Genomic DNA, 21585 nt, shown 5'->3' with positions numbered 1-21585 from the left:
GCTACTGAGCCTATCAAGTAGACAAACCATACTTAAAATACTAGACAAACCATTCTTAAAACAATGTGCAAATACTGCGAGGCTGTAAGCCAGCATTCTTTTTTCCCCAATCTCATTTTGGAAGTTGGGTGTTCCCAAACAACAGCTGACATCCAAATGGAAAGGTTTCCATAAATGCATTAGGGCATATTAGTGACAAATTACACCAAAAAATAATTTACACAAAAAAACCCCCAGGATTTGGCTTAAGGAAAATCTTTCTCCTTCAGGCATTATCTCCACCAAAAGTCAAAAATAAGCTAAGCTAGAAAAGCAAATACAGACGGGAAAAAAAAATAGGAATACAGGTACCTCCAAGTGTCAATGTTGTCCAGCTGGTACTTCCAGGATGTGGATTTTTCCTTTTACCTCTTTCTTTGCCTTTTCTGTTTGACATCTTCCATATTCCTTTTGAATGTCAAGTGTAAATTTCCATGGAAAAGGGACATGGAAGAAGTAACAGGTGCAGCTGCAGAGTTTTTGGAAAAAAAATGCTTTGAAGAATAGTCAATATGACAAGAGGCTTTGCATCATGCCATTATGAAAAAGTCTCTGAACTTAAAAATAATAATAATTTTATTAAACTCTATAAAGATGCAGTGCTACCAGCTTGCCCCTGGTATTTATAACATAATAAAACAGTATATACAACATCCCTGCCCTGTGTACATAGTTACAGAGTTCAACTGTATCCACTTTTCACTGTGGATCACTTTTCACTTTTTCAGTTTTCTTCAAAACACTCAGATGCAAAACGAAACCAGCCAATTTCATTCTACTCTTTTGAACAGTAAYGAGCAAATATCCCAGCTTTAAGAAATCAAAAAAGTGCATCTCCAGCTATGGAGTCAAATACAGAATTTCAGTTCTCCTTGTAACAAGAGAAAAAAAAATAAAAAGGAGGGGGAATTTATAGATAGCTTCCACATGACACAGTGCACATGGGCACACTCAATCTGTTTTTAATACGGAGCTGTTTCACTGTGTTTTACTGAAGTGTTAGCTGTAAGAGAAAGTTTCGTATAAGGAAAGAAACAAACAAAAACCTCAACAGTTGTGATGTCACTGATCATTGCCAGTGGAAATAAAACATGACATATTGAGTAGAAAGCCTAACCATCTGTAACCACTTAGGTTTATAAACAGAGCCGTGCTACACAGTGGATGTGGTTAATTACCATTTGATATACTATCCTTCAGCACACAGGAGATGGCGATGAAGGATAAGACTCRCAGTCTGACCTGTGTCACTGTCCAAGTATAACACATGCTCTATTAAAGTAGCTGAGGTCTTTTCTACCCTGGCTTGCATAAAAATAAATAATTTTTTAAAAACAAAGCACAAATGGATATGAAAATGTTTAAGAGTGTAAAAAGAACCACTGTTGAAAAGCACAAGCTGAAATTAATTCTTTTTAGCAAGGTAACAAATCTAACCCACTCCAGACTCTGTCTGGTAATTCAGAATACAATTGGGTTGGTGAACAAACATTTTTTCATCATCATTTTTTGTTGCTGTTGTGCTCACTGTATAAAAAATTCTCTCTTATAACGGGAATGACTAAGAAATGTTCTGAGAATTGTTTGTTAGATGATGCAATACACCAAGGAGACCCGGAACATTTGTCAGGCAGCTGCAGATTGGAGGCAGCTGGCGTGAGCAAGTAACGCCCCCTTGTGCTTTTGCTCTAAAAACGTTTATTTTCTATTCATTTTGCAAGTTAACAGCTAATTGCAGGCTTCCTAAAAGATATTCAACAATGCAAAAATTGCAGTCCCACAAATATACAACCAACAATAGTCCGTGTCAGAACTAGGCTCATCGGCGTCTGAACGCACGCGAGATCCTCCAAGCATTGGGCTCCTCGTAGCGATTGTACAGGGGCTCCAGCCGCTGCTGCTTCTTCTGTTTGCTCAGCTTGGTTGGGTCAGAAACCTTGAAGAAAGCAGGYGCAAACTCAACGAGCCAGCGGGGATCAATCGTGGTCACTTCACGCATATACTCCTTAGTGGTTAGCACCAGTTCGTGATACACCACCCTGTGAAGAGAAGATAGAGCACTTGGGAAATCACTACTTCCAAACACGAGGAAGCAGGGCGAGGGCTGCAAGATCCARGCTCACCCTTGATGTTCTTCCCTTCCCTGAAATTGGGCTCCTTACAAGATCTAATGTGGGCTCCAAAATAAAAATCCAGAAAAGCTGTCTTCCCCCTCTCCCACTTCACATCTATTCTTCATCACAGAACTGCTTTGCTCCACATAAACAATTCCTATTCTCTCAAAACGCAGTGTTTTTAATTCACTTTCATAAGACAGGCACACAGAACTGCAGGCTCCAGTCCTGAGCTTGATTCTAAAAGTCCCTCTTCTGCATAGACAACATTTGGCAGTAGAAGGAGACAAGGACTTGAAACTATTCTTATTCTGCTTGCTGCTGACAAAGCAGAAGCCTAGAGCTTGATTTTTTTTTTCCCCTAAAAATCTACCACAGACTTTTCAGTTATAAAATCTGAACTGAAATGGAAAATGCAAGCGGCATCTCCTTCTTTACCATTCTGGCTGCCGGTTGAAAAGGGCACTGGATGGGTGAATATAGACTACTTGTTGATCAATGAGTGTCCGATAACCCTCCTGTGGATCCTTCTTTGCTGCGTTTCGGAAGAAGCCGCTACAAATGGCCTTCTGGACTCGAACTGTTGCCTTGCCACAGGACACCACATCCAGCTTGTGTCTATCAAACAGAGAATACAAAAGAAAAAGGAGAGAGATCCCCAGATGTGGGTGCTGCTACCACCAGATCTGCAGGTTTTGTTTAGCGGCTACATCATAATAACATTAAAAAACACCAGTACTTATCCTTCTGGGTGTGCTCACCTGTCCATAATGCCCAACATCTGCTTGCGGATGTCCTGCGCCCTGCGTAGGGACCGAGCCTGGATAAAATTTTCATAGCACCAGGGATTTGAAAACTTGTTATTTTTCCAGGAATTGTACACAGCCAGTAGAGTGAGATGGTCACCTTCTGTCTGATGGAACTTGGCTTTCTTTTGATCAGCAAGAGCTTGTTTATCCTAAGAAAATAAAAAATATATACATATAAGAAACCTGTGTCTTAGAGACCATTCTTGTGTAACAGAAAAACGACACCGGCTCCTTGTCAGAAGCAGTTTTAACTCTACCAACCTACCTGCCTCTCCTCACTTCTCCAGTCTATAGGTACAATATGAATCAAATTTTGTGATTACATACATCGAAATTGAAGTTAATGCACTAAACTACAGCTGGATAACATAACGAAGAAATAATAGATTCTAGGAGACTCTACTGTGGAAGAATTACACCGCACGGCAGTTTGCTTCTTGCTGAGATGAAAAGAGTCAGCACAGGACAGGATTGTGATGAAAAAAATACTTTGTTTATCTGGAGATGGAGAAGTTCTGCTCTAGCAAAGCCACTCTGAACTCAAAGGCAGAGACAAGCCGGGTTTAGAGTTGTATGGGAAGGAAAAAGAGGATGAGAAGTTTTTAACTTTCACCTTTCCACCCACAAAAAGACAGCCAATCTCCACAGCTACAGGGTTTTTAACCAGAAAGTATGGCAGATATGCAATGTATGAATCAACAGCTCAAATCAAGATACAGGCTTGTTTTGACAAGCATGCCCACTCACTAACCAAGGCAGGCAACCCAAAATAACATCCAAAGAGCAGTGCCTCTCGGCTGCATTCCTTACCTTTGGCCTGTAGAACACATTTTGAACAGAGAGCATAGAGACTATTGTTAGCATTTCCTCACTGCATCCCAGATGTACGGACATGATCAACATCTTGCACAACATGGGCTCCAAGGGGAATTCTGCCATCTGCAAGACACTTGTTTCAGAATTYCAATGCAAAGCCTTGCAAAACTCTTGAGATATCTCAGTGCAAAAAATGCCACTTATCTTTCTTTAGCGTTTCCCCAGCAAAGCAATGTGCTCTACCCAAAATAACTTCATTGAACATAAAACAAATTACCCTAACTACATACACAACCACAAAAACTATCCCAGTATTACAGGAGATTTTCAGAAACTGATAAAAGCAAGCTTATAAATAACAAGAAAAAATCATCTGCTACTTAAAAAAGCAGAAGTTATATAGCTGTGGTAAGGGCAGAAATACCAACAAAACATAAGGACAAGGGAAAACAGAGTCCGACAAGTCCCTAAAATTATTCCCATGTCATCCTCTAAACATATGCAAACCAAAYAGGACCAAGAAATACCCTATACAACCTACCCTGCGCCCAAGTCGAGTGAGCAGCCCTTCATCATCCAGGGCTCCCAAGGTGTAGAGTTGTTCCATGGCAGTTATRAGAGTTTCCATAGGGGGAGCATCCATAAAGTCAAAGGAAAGCAAATCATTGATCCCCATAGCCTGAAGAGAGAAAGTAGGGAAAAATCAAGTTAAAAACACTGGAAAGACAGAGGAAATCAAAATCCAGGTGAAGATACATAAACATCAGTGTGACACTAAGGAGCTTAAGCCCGCTCATGCGCAGGCCCTTATCTCAGCCACAACCAGCACCATGAACATTCAGCTACACTCTAGCACCTGAGATAGCTCTGCACTGGCCCATAGCTTTCACCAATTCCCTTGGGATGTTTCTTGGGTATTTCATGCCTTTTCCAGACAGGATGATCCACTCTAGGAAATACATGGTCTAAATCCTGGGTTTGGCTTAGTGCCTTTTAAGCCAGAGTGGTGTGGCAGCTGCAACGAACACTAAACACATCTTCAGCCTTCTTCCCTATCCTAGAAAGGTGGAAAAGAGCAACAATTTCCCTAGCAGCTACATACTGCGCTAGATTTAGTTTGCAGACTCACAGCATCAACACTTAAATGCACTTAAACATGTACACACTTAGAAAATGCAAAAGCGTGGGGACCAAAATGAACTGCAGAACCCCACACCTTATATCCTGTTAGCAACATAACTGAATGTGAAATGGCCATAAGATTCTTGCTTCTCAAAATGCTTGCAATTAACTCTCGTGTACAGCTGGGACTTTTAATTTAGGTCAATATCGAATGTTGTAACAGTTCCACAGAAAGGTGCATGAGCAAGTTATAGCGTCCGAGACCTGCATGTGACACAGTACCCCTTCCAAGGTACAAATGTTTATCGGAAGGAGCTGGAATTACTGAGGTATTTAAAAGGCCTTAGTTAGAGAATAATTTATGGAAAGCCTTTGCTGAAAGTCAGTAAAATACCTACCTTCAGGGAGAGCACTGTACTGGCCAGATTTGTTCTCTGGATTTCAGGCACATTGGTGGTTAGCATTTCATCTCGATAAGCACGCTCTGTGTATAGCCTGTAGCATTTTCCTGGTCCTGTTCTCCCAGCTCTTCCTGCTCGCTGCTTTGCTTGAGCCTAGAAGGAACAAGGCATCTCAGCAGTGCAAACAGGTATATATGAAAACAAGTGAAAGAAAATGAATGATTGTTTCTTTCTTTCTTTTTAATTACTCAAAAGATTTCCAGAACAACCCAGGGAAGTATATATTCCCCAGCCACAGTCTCAGGCATGATTCAGGGAGATCACAAAAGCTTGTTTTTTTAATCATTCTCTCACTTTGCTTGCATATGCTTGGACCCCATATAATCACATTACACAATAGCAACAAGAGAAAAAAGGAAAAAAAGAATCGGGGAGGGCTGTGGGAGGATGTCAAACACAAAATACCTACCTGTGAAATTGGTGTAACAACCAGCTGGTCTATTCCAGTTTTGGAATTATAAACTTTCTGCTTCACAAAGCCCGGATCAACTACATAATATATTCCATCAATAGTCAGAGAGGTCTCAGCAATGTTAGTGGCAATGACAACCTGCAAACAGCAGTTTAATTAAATAATGAGTTTCATACCAGGGAGTCAAGCCAAACACGCTGCTCAACTTAAATCAAGCACTCAACATGGTATGATCAGTTTGTTACTGAGGCAAATACTATCAGTTTTATACTGAAAGGAGAAACTGAAGTATAGAAAACAGTACTATCTATAGCCAAAAACTATCAGTTTTTAAACCGACTCTGTTACATTAGGAAATACAAGGAGAGATAATAATAAAACTAACAATTACGAACAAGAATAAGGTCATTATTTTGTAAGCAGATTGCAGTATTTTCATGGAGAATTTCTGCTATACTATAAAAAAAATATGTTATATTCTATACTACTAAAAAGTATGTCCTGAAGATGATGCCACATTTTGTTGAAATTACCTTTCTGCTTCCTGGTGGGGCTGGGTCAAAGATCCTGGTTTGCATTTCACTTGGCAAAGCTGAATATACCGGCAAGATGATTAACTCTGGAACATCGGGTCCTAGAGATTTCATCCTCTCATAGAGGATTTCACACGCAGTGTCAATCTCTTCTTGACCAGTCAGAAACACTAATATGTCACCTACACRAGGAGTAGCACATAAACAAAATCAGTTTTGCTCAGCACAGCTCCTGCATTACTATTGTTCATCTCTTGCACTTAAAGCAAAGGTCCCCAACTCTTAGCCCTATTTTACTAGCATATTTTACTCTTCACTCCACTTCAATTTTGAGCATTTTACCCACTGYTGTTGCAAACAACACAAGGTAGTGCAGAGAACAATATTCTGCTCGTGTTACTGATGCTTGATATGCGACTCAGAGAAACTCTGCTCCTAGGCAGAAAGAATCCCTGAATAACCAGTCATCCTGCAGCATTCTCCACTCACCTGGTGGCTCTGTTAAGTGGATCTGCATTACTGTAATTAAACTGGCATCCAAATAATCTGTTTCTGGCTCCTTGGTATACAGAATTTCTACTGGATATGTTCTCCCTGGAATTGTGAAGATTGGAGCTTCATAGAAATACTGAGAGAATTTCACAGCATCYAGTGTTGCTGACGTCACTATCAACTTCATATCCTGCCGTTTCTGCACTGTCTGCAGGAAAGAAAGTTCTCAGGTCATTAACTGCCTTTAGCATTTTCAACATACAGAYTTTGAATTAAATCAAAGTTTAAGTATCCTATAGCGCAGAAAGAAAAAAATGCCAGTCAAATTAGGAGTGTTGACAGACTTTAGAACTGCTATAGAAAAAGAGCAGCCAATTCTAAAATCCAGAATTCTAAACAACCTATTGAGGTGGTATTTCAAACCATAGCAGTATCTATTGCAGAATATCTTTGTCAGAACTGGAGGAGCAAAGCAATCCTCAACCATCATTAGGGGCATCCTAGAATACTAAGGTTCATTGTTTCTTTTGAATTTTCCTTTCCTTGCCTTCAAAGCATTCAGACTAGGGACATCAGTTTTGCCTCAAAAGAGACTCTTAAGGCACATGAACAAACTTGGTTTGGGTGATTTTGGCTTCCCCTTTGGGCCCCTACATATATATAACATACAGAGAAATACAAGACAATAAGAATCAAGGCTAGTACCTTCTTCAGGAGTCCAAAGAGAACATCTGTATGAATGGTCCTCTCATGGGCTTCATCCAGCATGATAATGGCATACTGSGTCAGATCAGGATCTATAAGGCATTCCCTCAGTAACATACCATCTGTCATGTATTTGATGACTGTTTCAGGGCTAGTACAGTCTTCAAACCGAATAGTGTAGCCAACCTGGAAAACAGAGTTGAATACAGAACAATATTGCATTCGTTCTACATTAAAATGGAAGCTGCAGACTACCAATTCCCAATTTGATTACTCTATCAGCTCATTTCCAGTCTAGCAGAAGAGAGACATGTGGACACACAATGTAACTCTGCTACTGATTTTTTTCTGCTTTTCATTGTGGGTTTTTTTTCCTAGCACATCCTTCAACATGGAAATTCACCTCTTGTCCCAGACAGCAGCCAAATTCCTCCGAGACTCGTTTTGCAACAGACATTGCAGCAACTCTGCGAGGCTGAGTGCATCCAATCTTTCCTCTTGATGTATACCCTGCCTCAGCCAAGTATTGGGTAATCTGTGTTGTTTTTCCAGACCCTGTCTCTCCAATAACGATCAGAATCTGGTTGTCATGCACCGCCTAAAAAAAGAGCACATCAGATACAACTTGTTAAAAATCATAAGCAAACAAACAGAGGCCTCTAACCAGTGTATCTCTGTGACTACACTGAGCACGTATTTTTGTTTTAGCTGACCTAGATGAAAAATGAAGTAACTGCTCATTAATAATTAATAATTGCTATTCTTACTGACCATTTGTCAGCTGCAAATTGCTTAACCACCCAGCTGACATTCCTTTGTGATCYTATTTTCCTCTTTTCAATTTTGACTTATATCAGTAAATAATCAGAACGTTATTCAAATATATACACATACATATAAAGTCCTTAAAAACACTCTGTTTTATACATAATTTTAAGTAGCTATTCATCTGTCAACAGGCTAAAACCAACACAGTAATATAAAATTACTCCTTGCTCAAGACAGTTTTGTTTTCAAGGGTCCTACTTGTATCAGCTGCTCCTTTAGTCTGAAGATTGGCAGACTCTCCCTTTGCTCGATGATGGAAAGTTGGGTCTTTTTACCGTAAGAAGCTTTGTTGCCACCAAATGCATGTTTCTTCCATTCTGGAATATCATTAGGCATCATCCCAATACCTCGCATGTTTGCAGCTATTTGTCTTCCATCCACTAAAAAAAGATACAGTTTCACCATCATATTTAGGTTCACACAATGCAGGTCCTATGATCTAGCTCTTATCGCTCTCTCATTCACACCTTCCATACTCTCCTCGGGCATTTAAATTTCTGTATTTTATAAATTCCTGCATGCACCCTCTCCTGCATCCAGTTAAAACAATTTCTCCATGAAAAAATGCTTTACTACCCATCTCACTTCTCAGTAAACCTTCCTTGATGAACAGTCAGCTATACATGTACTTTCCACTGACATTATCATTCCACTTAAATGGAAAAGGATTTCTTCTTATCCTTCTTTTTAAAAGGGAGTGTGCAAAGAAGATAGTATCATGAGCAACACAGGAGAAGTGTCTTGATATTTAGCTCAACTTTCACAAAAAAAGGCACAGTTCACACCCAAACATGTCCAGACATACCATCAGGAAGAGGATCCACCCAGTGCGTGTTGAGTCCCATTGGGATGGAATCCATCTCTGCCTCTCTTTGGGCTTGTTTAAGTTCCCGTCTTTCTTTAGCTAATGCACTCTGCATCATTGCAGCCTGGGACAAGGATCCATCTGGATTCTGAAGAACAAGAAAAGAGTTAGGCTTTCCAGCACTGCTCAATCCTAAGAAAGCAACTTCAATTTAGTGGTAATGTTTGTCAGGGCTCTAAGACATTCTAAATCTTGGCTATGAAATTCCTAAATATTTAATTAAATTAGGTAGTTTTTGACCTTTAACATCTCTTACCTTTACTATTTTGATGGGACTCATATCCATGCTTTGCTTGGTATGACCTCGAAGGAATGGTGGCTCTTCTTCAACCAGCTCAATCTCAAGGTCCTCATCTAAAATCCACAAATTACAGTTTTACTGAAAAGTTAAAAACCTGCTTTCAGCTACATGACCGTAAGAGTACCTATTAAAATGCTACCTACTGTGCATTCTGGATTATGATGTAATTAGACAATTTTCTAAAGTCTAAACACCACAAATAAAAAGAATGCAGTCAGTCTAATGCACATCCAAGTGTCATTAATAATACAGCAGCTGCAGTAACCCTTGTTACAAATATTTAAAAGTCTCACATCCACTTATATCATCTGTTTCTGAATCAAAACATATCCAGAAACAGAAGAAATTTACACAAGAGAAACACTACTTGGAAATACTACCTTCTTCATCATCAACTTTAGGAAGGATCCCAGTTTCCTCATCGAAGTCAGGAAACTCTTCTTTGGAAAGCACATTAGCTGCAATCATCTGGGGAAGGAATGAAAGAACAGGAATTTATTAATTAGCTTTTAAAAAAATAAACAGCTGTAGCTTGGTTTTATGAAACTCCATGGCAAGTATACTGACTGGCACTCTGTATTACTCAGTACAAAACATACCTGTTTTATTTCCCATTTCTCTGGGTCTGAAATTCGAGTGAGGCGTTTCCTTTCAAGGGTATCATCCTCCACTTCTGGAGCATTTACCAGAGAAAGGTGACTGGGTCTGTCCGGGTTCCTCATAGAGGTTTCTTCATTGGTTTCTCCAACCAGGTTTCTCCTCCGGTTCGGATTCAAGTCTTCCCCAGTGTCTTGATCAACATCCTACATTAGAGTGATTAATAGGTCACTTCTACCTATATTGTACATATCTTTATCTAATAACCATGGCTGGTACTTCCCCTAACATAAGAGTAAAAGCAGAGTCCATTTTTCCAAGAGGCCACACAATGCATATACAGGAAATATTAGAAAATATTGTATACATTTTACTTTTACAAATGTGTGCATATAATTTTTCCCCCCAATCACTTCAACTCTATTCTAATACAGAGTATCTTTCCTACCTTCATGCTCAGGCTGGTTTTGGATCCAGTAAAAGACAACACTTTGACTTTTACTCTTTGTCCTTTGCTCACAACATCAGCAACATTGGCAACCCGTCCTTCTCTTCGAAGCTCAGAGATGTGGACCAAGCCCTCCCAGCGCTTCCTATGAGGGAAAGGGGGCCAAGAGATGACACACATTATTACTCAAACAGTCTTCAACTCATTCAGAGGCTGTTTTAAAGTATCTCAACTAACTTTCATATGGGTTTATAAAAGTTTCTTTTTTTGTGAGGAAAGCATTAGCCGCTATCAAATTTATTTCTGTGAAGCAGAACTTCATTTTGGCAATCAAAACTCCGCTTACTTTATCGTGGCATCYTACACTTTTTAACATATGATCAGAGACCAGAAGACAGATGGAACAGTCCCATAACTACTGTGAAGATCAGGAAGTACCTTAATCCTTCGAGCTGCACAAAGCATCCAAACTGCATTATGCTTGTCACTTTGCCATTGTAAATGTCACCAATGGATGGCTCTTCAGGCGGTGGACGGTCTATGTGCTTGTCTCTCCATCTATCACTGCTCTTCTCGATGTATTTCTCTCGATCCCTATGGTCCCTGCTGGGACTCCGACTCCTGCTTCTTGAGCGATATCTGGATTTTCCCCTGTTCTTCTCCCAAGTCCTGGAACGAGACCTTGAACGAGATCTGTGCCTTCGCTTCCTGTCCCTGCTGCGGCTTCGGCTCTTCCTCCTTTTCTTTGCCCTGTCAAGCCAACATTAGAAATCAACTCTGAAACCTAAGAACACAACGAATGGACAACATGAACTGCCAGTCCCYGTTCCCTAGAAACCTACCGGTGGTCACTGTTCCTTTGCTTGCCTTGTCTGTCAGCACTAGGCATTAGAGCTTCAAGCTCTTTAAGTGCATCAGCTGCTACTTTCACATCGTCTTCATCCAGCATATGCTGCAAGGACAGGAAACGTTGAGCACAACTGAAAGAAGTCAATCACAAAGAACTAACCTACGCAGAGATTAATCAAGTGTATTTCTGTTTAGAATTAATACAGACAGAATAGGTGTTGTGGAAGGAAAAAAGATATTGTTAAAAAAAGAAAAAAAAAGAGGAAGATAAAGGAAGATAAAGGAAGATAAAACAACTTCCTAGTAGCATTTCAACATTCAAGATTTTCATCTAGTTCAGGACCAGCTGAAAAAGGTCAGACTATAAAATATACACTAGAAGAGTTTCTTTTCATATCTCCTGCAAAACAGTATCCATGCTGAAACTCCTGCAACAGCAATTCCTGATAACTGCATCCAATAATATCGTCCTTCTGCCTCCTTCAGGCCTCCTTCTGCCTTTCACTCCTCATAGTCCATTTTTATCCATACAGAAGACACAAATGCTAACATAAAAACAACTCGAGGCTAAGAGAAATATGCAGAAAGGATTTTGTTTCCACATATATGACAGGCATCTGAAATTATCATCTTACCCTGACGTTGGGATTGTCTGGCCTGCAAAGAGCTGGAAACAATTCCTTCAACTTTTCTTTCTCCGATTTGGGCTTGACAACTGCCTCTGAATTTGAGGTTAAAAAACAAACAAATAAAACCATTAGAAGTGCTCTAATGATTTGCCCTTGGCATTCCTGACATTGAATATGAGATTTAATTTTGATCTGAACGTAAAGATTAACAGAGATGTCATAGAGATTAACTTCAAAAATTACAATGTTATCCTCCTACAAATAAAATTGCCATTTACAGTGAATGTGTGAAAATCACTAATGCTCTAAATACTGCACTCAACATGYTTTCAGTTTCTCAATAGCTTTGCAAGCCCATCACTAATAACAGCCAGAAATCCATTAAAACAACAGGATATTATGCACTGTCTTACGGGATGAGGACATGACTATTTTGATCTAACTAAGTATTAGGAAAAGAAAAAAGCTGTTGGTTTTTTTTCCCCTACAGAACTGATGAGGAGGAGGTTATTCAAACCTTTGCTAGTAGATGGCTTTGATGGAGGCCGCATTGTTTGGATGAGACGTAGCAAATTACTAACAAGGGAATCCTGAAAAAAAAAAAAATCAGTAAAATATTTTATTCTAAAAAGCGACTTCAACACATTTATTAATACATGACTCAAGAGAGTATTTATTCAGAGAGCAAAAATAGCTCAGTTGTGGAGATTAAGGCTTTTCCTCTACGTAAGTCTAAAACAAATTAAACAGCTTGAACCCAAAAGTGCTGATAATCCCATTGAACTGATTTTTCCACCCATCACGTTGGTAATCAGCTAGTTAGCCCAACTACAGTAACTGCTGAGGAACTCCTGTACCTGGGGCCGATATCACACACACAATCAGACAGACTGTTCCAGGTTGGAAGGGACCTCTAGAGATCATCYAGTCCAACCTTCCTGCTCCAGCAGGGACACCCAGAGCACAGGGTGGCATCCAGGCGGGTTCTGGAGGCCTCCTCCTCATATGGAGATGGAACCGCCTGGGTTGCAGCTCGCACCCCTGGTCCTTGTCCTGTCACTGGCCACCAACAGAAGAGCTTGGCCCCTTCCTCCCTAACTCCCCCTTCATGAACTTATCCCTGTTAATCAGATCCCTCTCAGCCTTCTCTTCTCCAAGCTGAACAGGCCCAACTCGCTCAGTCTCTCCTCATACAATAAAGAACAGGGCCTCACTCTTTTCTTTGAAAACAGGCTCTATAAAGCAATCCTGGACAAAAACAYACAAACGACGTTAAGATTCCACTTACAGTGAACTCGGCGCCATTCTTCACAAGAACAGCTTTAAACGTGTCAAACGTAGTGTTTTTCTCTGCAAGGTTTATCACGAACTCGGCTGTGAAGAGAAGGAGGGAGGGGAGGATAAGGAAGGGCAGGGGGAGCAGCTGGGGGCGGCCCGAGCCCGCACCAAGGCCGCGGCGCTGCTCGAGGCGCCCTCCGGAGCAGCGTCAAAGCGGGACACGGATGGGGGGAAGCGCCGCTCGCGGAGCGCGGCCGCACGGTGCTCACCCAGGTCCTTGTCGTTGATGCCGAGGTGGTTGTCCAGCTCCGTGCACACCTTGGAGACCAGCGACAGGTACTCGAGCTTGGCGAGCTCCTCCAGCGCCACCGCGTCCGCCATGGCGCCTCCTCCCCCTCGCGGCACCACTTCCGCATCCGGCGGAAGCCGCGGCCGGTCACGTGCGTTGACCATAGAGACGAGCGGCCGCACTAGAACGGGGGACARGCTGCAACTTTGTGGTTGTGGCGGGCGAGGGAGCCCAAGGGCGGGAAAGGGCCCGCGCGTGACGTCATCTTCTCGGGGGGAAACACCTCCCTACAGGGATCGCCTTTTACCACATCCAGCCCTGTCACAAACTGCTTAGCAGCCAKGTTAAATCTCAGCTCCTTTATCATTAATGACATCGCTACCGTGATCATTAAGTACAATAATAATTAAGTTATCTAATCCCCATCGCGGCACTACGTGATCCGGGATTTCGCGCGCGCCTCAGGCCCCGCCTTCCCCTTACGTCACGCGGCGGGTGCCAATCCGCAGGGGCGGCCGTTGGTGACGCAGGGCTAGCGTCACGCGCCCGTTGCCAGGCGCCCGTTGCCAGGCGCCCGTTGCCAGGCGCCCGTTGCCAGGTGCCCGTTGCCAGGCGCCCGCTGCCAGGCGCCCGCTGCCAGGCGCCCGTTGCCAGGCGCCCGTTGCCAGGCGCCCGTTGCCAGGCGCAGCCCCATGTCGGCCCTGCACTGGGAGGCGCGGCGCAGGCAGGCGGCGCTGGAGCGGCGCCGCCAGGCCCGGCGGGTCCGTGCGGTACCGGTACCGACGGCGGGTCCGTTCGGCACCGGCGGCTCGCTCTGTCCTCACCGCCCTCCCGGCGCCCCGCAGGCCGAGGACGCCCCATGGCGGCGCCGCGAGCGCGGGCCGGGCGCTGCCGCCCAGGCGCCGCCGCCGTCCCGCCGCCGCCGCGGCCCTCAGCCCGCGGCAGCCAGCGCGAAGCTGCCGCTCCGCTTCTCGGTAAGTGCACGGCAGGAGGGAGCGCGCGCCCCGGCCCGGCACTGAAGCGTTTGGGCGCGAGGCAGGTGCCCCTTCCTGCGAGAGGGGCACACGGGCCTCGGGGGGCTCAGCCATCCCTCTGCGCCAGCTCTAGCAGCTGCCTGTAACTAAACCCGCCTTGCTTTTGTGCAGCAGGTCATAAAAACTGAGCTGGCGCCACTCCATACAGCTCTAAGCAGAGATCTGCTGGCGTGGATTGGGCTTTAAGTGGCACATTTAAGTCACTCCCCCTTGAAATTCAATTTGAATCATGAGAAAATAGTTGACTTTGAAATCTTTCACACGTTGAATCATAGAAGTGTGTTTTTGTTTTTGCTTTTTTATAGAGCAAAGCCAAYAGTAACATCTCTTTGTGCTTTCAGGCCGTGCAATACATGCAGCAGTGGTAAGGGCACACAGCAGGCAAGCACCGTGAATCCAGCGCCGTGTGTACTCAAGATCAGYGGCCGACTTCACCAACTTAGCTGGTAACAGCTAGGGATAAATAAATACCACACTGTCCCAGCAAAGTCTCTCTCAAGCAGCAGGTGTCTTCCCCAAGCCTTGCTTGCTCTGGTTCCATTAYGTCCTGTCCCTCGTCAAGTATGTGCCAAGAACTGCCATCCTGCTGCAGCAAAGCCTCCCCTCTCCCTTCATGTCCAGGTAAAGCAATTTATTTGACACTTCATATCCCTGGAGCTGTACAGCAGCCGTGCAGAGACAGACATTCCTTTCTGGCTGCATAGTGTCTTTTATTTGTGAACAGAGGGAGATGGTGCAAGTACATAACAGCACATAACATAACAGTGTTAGAAGTACATAACAGTGCTGGAGCAGCACAGCTGGAAACTCAACAGCAGAGGTTGGGAGCGTGTGGTAGAAGCAACAATACAGCAATACAAAACCTAATGCACACTCGTGACAACTCCAGCATGGCACGTGGAGCTTCCTCAGCCCTGTTGGAGGGCATTGCCTGACTGGTTACCAGTTCAGGACAATCTCAACAGATGATACAGTGATAAGAAACACCCTGCTACAGCTCTATAAGAAGTGCTGGGTTGGGAAGCATGTTTTTGAGTAAGGGTCCAAAATAGTTTCAACTATTCTAACATATGATTCCCCCAAAGGAGAGAATYGGTACAGGAAAATGCTGAACCGCTTTTGAATAAGGAAGTTCAGCCCTGTTACTCCCAGGCTCAGCAGCCAGAAGGCATCAGCACTAGCTAGACTGGAACCCCAGGCACGGGCCACCCATCTATCATGTGAGGGATACAACTGCCACATGCCTGACCCTGGGAGGGGGGAAGGCTGCCTGGGCTATTACTCCCATGAAGTTCATTGGGTTATGCGGTTGCTTTACAGCTTTAGACCAAAAACCAAACCAAACCAAAAACATCAACAAAAGAAAAACTCCAAAATCTCTCACAAAACAGCCAGTAAATGAGCTGCTCTTAAAAATACATATTTAAAATCAAGACAGTGCATTCTTGTTCCTACACCAGACTGCTCAACAGAACGGCCACCCAAGAGTCACACTCAGAGGTGTTTTAGCATGACATGCAGTTGATGATTTAAGAGCCAGTGACAGAGAGACATCAGTCCTGTTTCCTGGGCTCACAGAGCAGGCTGTGCAAACAGCGCTGGACACTGGTGACAGGGATGCAACCCTGCCAGAGAGTCTCACCACAGTCCTCCTTCTGCAAGCTGCGAGACACTTGTATTCAGAATAGAAGTACAAAGTTACACAAGGAGGAAACAACTGGAGTAAGTTTGATTAACGGGGCACTGGCTCCAAGCGCAGCGGTGAATCAGGAGGAGCGCAGCCTGTTCTGATGGGCCAGCACAGACATCCAGGCACTGGTCACTGCTGCAGGGGCAGGCAGCCACACCGAGGCACGAAGGGAAGCTGCAAGGCCGAGGGCAGTCTATTCCACGTTCATAGAGCCGAGCATCTCTGCACAGGAGACAAGGCCTCATCCCAGGAAGGCACGAAGTCTCCTGCGTATGTCGTGAACTGAAAAGAAGCCCCAGAGCGTGGTCTGCCTGCGAGCTGCCCTTGTGAGGCTCCTGAGGGCTCTGCCAGCCCGGCTGGTCACAGCAGCAGGCGCTGCAGTAGGTGCGGTAGGGTGGCATTCCCACGGCAGTCCACGTACTGGTAGTTTTCAAAAGCCAGCTGCTCCGAGTGGCACAAGTACGTGCAGGTCAGAGTGCCCCTGCAAGGCGAAYATACACAGGAGCTGCAGTCGTGACTGTGCCGGACAAATATTCCCATAATATATTCCCATATATTCCCATATAAAATTCCCATAATATCCCATAATAACACAGCTCCTGCTGTGTGCTTCTGCTGCCATCCCGTCCTGTTTTGCCCCTATTTGCCCAGGAGCGGGCACAGGTTGCCCCAAGAAATAATTCTAGCCCAGAGCTTTCCAAAGCAGCTTGGCTTAGCTAACGAAGACCACCACTCTTTTCTCAGGACTCCCACTCCACTGAGCTCTAACACAGGCCAGGACAGCAGCAGCTGGTCCCAGGAGGGGTTCCTTTGGGCTTTTCTCCTTTCCAGAGAAAAACCTGCTTTGCTCTGCCCTGCTTCCCCCTCCAGGTCAAATAGCTTCTTCTCAACAGCAACAAAGAGCCTTAGGGAAGAGCTTTAGCAGGCCAACGGCAGCAACAGCTTGTGCTGCAGGTAAGGCTAAATCCAGGGGACTTCTAGCACCAGTGGCCTTGGAGAATTACACTTCAGCAAATCTATATAGGTAATAGATACCACAGACACACTGCAGCCAGCTCTGTCTCCAAGAACAGGGACTGCCTGACCTCCCTCGGAGCTCAGAAAGAGCCCAGGTTGTATTAATTATTACAGTAAGTGTACTTACTGTATATGCAGCAGAACATTGTGGACTTTGATTTTTGTCCAGGTGCAGATGTTACTACAAGAGAAAAAGAGAGCGCTGATTTCACAGGAGTGGCCTGTCCCGTGAGTCTCCCAGTCCTCAATTGCTCCATTGTCTCTCTGCTTTTCTGAAAAGCTCTGTCCTTAGAAGATTCTGACAACAGCTCTGCAGGCAAAGGCCTTGAAGCACAGATCCATTTTTTGCTGGTGTAACTCGGTCACTTTGGATGCAGTAATCATGGGTTCTACCAAGTATGCGGTGCATACAGCCTCCCTGCACCGAAGCTGTGACTGCTATCTACTTTGCAGAGCTTCTGCATGGCACATGATGCATTCAGCTGCTCACAAATGGAACATCAAAGATGCTAGACATGAAACGGATACCACCGCTTGTCAGAATACAGGAAAATGACACTGTTGACTCAGCAGCAGGCAATAAACACCAGCAGATAAGAAATGAAATGAAGGTGCATGTACCAGATTGGTGTCTGGGTCAGCTGCACACATATTCAAAAAGTCACAGTGAGTTTCACTGAAGAGATATGAACAGCACAAGCCTAGCTTTAGAAAGTCTTTAAGGATTAATATCACTGACTAACCAAATAAAGAAATGTTCAAGAATTACTCACTAGGTATTGTTGTCCAGCAGCCTACTGGCCACCATATAATAGATCTGCAATGTGAACAGAAGGAAAAGAAGAAAACACACAAGAATTAGTTAGGTTTGGATACAGCCCAGAGAGCTGAAGTAGGGAGAGTTGGACTTTCATTAGTTGCCTGAAATTCAGAACCTGAATTTCAGGTTTTAGCCTAGCAATTGTTCTTCACAGGGGGTAGYACTGGCAAGAGCCAGCAAAGCTCACCTGGCTACTCTGCAAAGGGCTGATATTCAGCAAGGTTTTCATGGTAGTCTTCCCTATTACCAGGGTCTGGTGTAAAACTTCTATGTCCAGCTGCACAACAGTGACTGGGTAGAAGTTGTTATTAGTTATGTTCAGTACATTCTGGGGAAAGAAACAAGAAAAACTACCTTGCAGCAGAGCCATATGTTACGGTAGCAAAACTACTTTAAATATATCCTTGTTATAACCTTAGAACAGCACTAGACCACGTGTCCCCTTCCAGTCCTGACAATAACAACCAGATTTGAGCTAGAGCCAGCAATCAGTTATTCCACCTAGAGCAGCCTAGAGGACAATAAGGAGAGACCTTTCGCCCAGTGCTTGACTCTGGGCTGAGAACTCACAGTCATGTTGAGAGAAATACTGGTGGTGGCGGCGTTAAAGCCAATGGAGGAGGCATTCAATCCAGCGGGCAGCACGGTGATGGAGCGAGGAAAGAGGAAGAAGACGCTGAGAGATGTCGTCAGCAGGCAGATCGTCACAGCAAGACACACATAGAGTTTCCTGCAAGACAGCACCATGACCACGTTGTTCTCCTGGCTCATCAGCTGCAGGCGCCTGAAGCTCCATCTCAGTGGAGGAGGTAACAGGACCTTGGAGGCCGAAAGCTGAGGTGAGTTTGTGCAGAMGTCCCAAGCGATGGGAGAAGCAGGAGGGTGCTCCCACCCCACGACACACTGCCTGTCACTGTGGAAGCAGGTAGGAATTTAGAGATCTCCCCTAACTCCACATTTCCTCCCGCGCTGAGGATTGTCCAGCTATCTGCTCACGTGGAACAGGCACTGCGAACACTGGACTTGCTGCAAAATGCAGTGCAAACACCCTCCAAAGAACAGCTGCAGGCAGGTTTATTCCCACGGGACCAAGGTCTCCCTTCACACACAGATGAAACAATTCCAAAGATGAGAAAAGGGCAGAATTTGATAGGACTTACGTTCGTCTAGGCTTCAGCCTCTGGTCACCATATGGAATCAGGGCCACCAGCTGCTTCTCTTGCTCTGCAAGAGGGAGCAGCAGGTAAGAGACTGCACCGAGGGTCCAAGCAAATAAACCACATTGCATTGTGGAGAATTGCAYGGCAGCTTAGTGTCAATCTATAGTCACATTTCTGGTGACAGTGTTCAATTTAGAAGGTGAGCGTGATGCAACATTCCCAGCTCTGTGCAGAAAGAGCCATGCCCCAGGTATGCCACGGTAGAATTTGATTAATTCTCTCAGCATTTGCCTGCCACTCTCTTCTTCCCTAAGAAAGGCTGCCCACAGACAGCACTGAGGAGCCTGAGCTGCTAAAACAGGGAGGACGCAGCAAAGRGCAGCTGATTGAACCACGGCCAACCTCCGGAGACGTAAAAAGCACAGACACGGCACACAGAGAAACCACCTACCCCTGGGGATCCTCCCAGTTCCCTGGCACGTTGGGCAGTTGACACAGCTTCGACTTCCAGTACCCACACAGGGCAGAGCAGGGTCTTCTCCGTTGATGCTAGCATAGCCAGCAATTTCGCCTTCAGCACCCTTTGGTCTGGGTAAGATCAGCTTGCCCTCACCCTCCTTTCGGGCAGATGCTTTCCAGAACTGTGAAAGTTTTGCTGCCATAGTTGAAGGAAGATGTCTCGCTAGTATCCAACACAAAAATGCTTTAGGGAAATTGTCTTTATTAACCAACCTCCAGTGCTATTTAGTGTGTGGAATAGATCACAAGTATCTAARCTGGCAAATTTCTTGCAGCATGGCTCTGAAAGTGCTTTTAAAGACCCATTTTGTAGCTCATACTTTTAGACATAGAAGTCCCTGGCCACTCTAGCTGCAGGAAAAAGTCCAATGCCACCACCCTATAACACACGAGGTTCTTCATCTCACAGTGTGCTTTATAAGAGCGAAGGAATGCTGATTCAAAGCACTGGAGCATTTTGAGATGACAACACATCCCCGAAGCAGAACTTCAGAGCTCTTGCATGGTCATTGCTCATCTACATCCAATAGGTAACTCACCTGAACACTAAAGGCTCAGTATTCCCTATCAAACTGTTAATAACACTAGTCTGATTTATAAATAAAATCATTGCCCCATTTGCTGTTTTTATACACCAAAGTAACAGTTTAACTACTTTTCCCAGGCTTCTGGCAATCAGAAACTTTCATGTCAGCTCCTGGCAATCCTCCCCAAAGCATTAGCAACACCAAGCACRGAAAGATAAGCTGTATTTTGCTCACACAGATAGCTCAGTACAGCTTCCTATCTCTGCCAGCCCAGTGTTTTAATGACTTGAAGGTATCACATTTAGCCTAGGTAAACAACAGTTGTACATTGGCCCAGATGATCCAAAGGCTGAAAGAACCTGCAGGGCTCTTTTTTTCCCCCTCTGYTAAACACCAGGGAGGAGGAAGGCACCATCTGAGAGAGCAGAACATGCCCCAAGTGTCCATCCTCAGTGCACAAACCTGAGTGCATCTGGCAACGCGAGCAGATGAGCCGGCTCCAACAACTGCTGCTGTTCCTGTTGCTGACGAGGGCAGCAGGAGGAAGGAAAGGGCCGCAACACGGCCTATTTAGCCCTGAAAGGCCAGAGAAACTCCCCAGCTGCCCGGTAACCTTGATTAGATTCTGCAGACACTGCTTGGAGCCTCGAGGCGACGCAGTCTTCTCCTTCAGATGCTGCAAGAGGATAGCGAAAGAGATACCTGAAGGATTTTAGCCGTTCAGCTGTCAAGGGAAGGACCCATTTCCACAGCCTGGGCGCTTCCCAAGCGTGGAAGCTCCAAGCTTTTCCCATACCCTTGGTTAATCTTCACCAGCTCTTCAACAAGAAGCCGTGAGGAGGAGGTGCTGGTCCCTCCACAGCACGGGCACAAATGACCATGGAAGCTCCGAGAGCGGTCGCGGTCGGGTGGCGCGAGGTGCCGCGCGTGGCGCTGAACCCCTGCRCCCGCTGCCCTCGGGAGGCTTCCGCCTTCCCGCGCCACACAAGGAGGCCACRAGGGAGGCAGCGGCCGGGCCCTTTCCAGGGGCCAGGCCCTTCCTGCTGCCCCCCGTGGCCGGGCGGTCCCTGCCACAGTCTCCCCTCCCGGCCTCGCTCACCCACCCTGGGGCCCCTCAGTCTCTGCTCACCCACCTGGCCAAAGCGGAACCGAAAGCTCCAAGGGCCACGGAGGCCCGGCCTCCAGCAGCCCGGCCTCCAGCCCAGCCCCGGGGCGGGCCTAGGCCCTGGCC

General features: G+C 45.1%; 2 protein-coding genes across 3 annotated transcripts; both read right to left on the bottom strand.

The window, feature by feature from the left end:
• Window positions 1–628: 628 nt before the first annotated feature.
• DHX8 (DEAH-box helicase 8) lies at window positions 629–13679 on the bottom strand. Its single transcript, XM_026054474.1, has 23 exons — window positions 13568–13679; window positions 13309–13394; window positions 12538–12610; window positions 12027–12112; window positions 11385–11494; window positions 10981–11292; window positions 10543–10687; window positions 10097–10300; window positions 9878–9965; window positions 9453–9550; window positions 9137–9284; window positions 8530–8711; window positions 7907–8101; window positions 7504–7689; window positions 6796–7006; window positions 6307–6488; window positions 5771–5911; window positions 5299–5454; window positions 4320–4457; window positions 3773–3901; window positions 2915–3111; window positions 2592–2771; window positions 629–2078 (listed from the first exon to the last, which is right to left on the bottom strand). Exons 1-23 carry the CDS (start codon window positions 13677–13679, stop codon window positions 1859–1861), a joined length of 3579 nt encoding a protein of 1192 aa, XP_025910259.1. The 3' UTR covers window positions 629–1858.
• A 1652-nt stretch (window positions 13680–15331) lies between these two features.
• Window positions 15332–21529, bottom strand: TMEM106A (transmembrane protein 106A). Of its 2 annotated transcripts, none has more exons than XM_026054475.1 (9): window positions 21488–21529; window positions 20817–21030; window positions 19760–19990; window positions 19309–19372; window positions 18719–18878; window positions 18336–18476; window positions 18102–18145; window positions 17456–17509; window positions 15332–16792 (listed from the first exon to the last, which is right to left on the bottom strand). In XM_026054475.1, the coding sequence occupies exons 2-9, from the start codon at window positions 20824–20826 to the stop codon at window positions 16672–16674; spliced, it is 825 nt and encodes a 274-aa protein (XP_025910260.1). In that variant the 5' UTR covers window positions 20827–21030; window positions 21488–21529; the 3' UTR covers window positions 15332–16671. The 2 variants fall into 2 exon arrangements, with proteins under 2 accessions (XP_025910260.1, XP_025910261.1); XM_026054476.1 differs by having other exon boundaries at window positions 19760–19963.
• Window positions 21530–21585: the final 56 nt, after the last annotated feature.

Source organism: Nothoprocta perdicaria, unplaced genomic scaffold (genome assembly GCF_003342845.1).
Source record: "Nothoprocta perdicaria isolate Ctin4 unplaced genomic scaffold, notPer1 scaffold_121, whole genome shotgun sequence".
NCBI lineage: Eukaryota > Metazoa > Chordata > Aves > Tinamiformes > Tinamidae > Nothoprocta > Nothoprocta perdicaria.
The sequence above is the reverse complement of the archived record's forward strand: the minus strand, read 5'-3'. Positions and strand labels throughout refer to the sequence as shown.

Excerpts from the sequence above, each read along its gene's own strand:
- TMEM106A (XM_026054475.1), bottom strand. Across the intron at positions 19,373-19,759 it reads AACTGGGAGGATCCCCAGGG|AGCAAGAGAAGCAGCTGGTG; the intron begins GTAGGTGGTTTC and ends TCCCTCTTGCAG. Across the intron at positions 18,477-18,718 it reads GTATTTCTCTCAACATGACT|AATGTACTGAACATAACTAA; the intron begins GTGAGTTCTCAG and ends TTCTTTCCCCAG.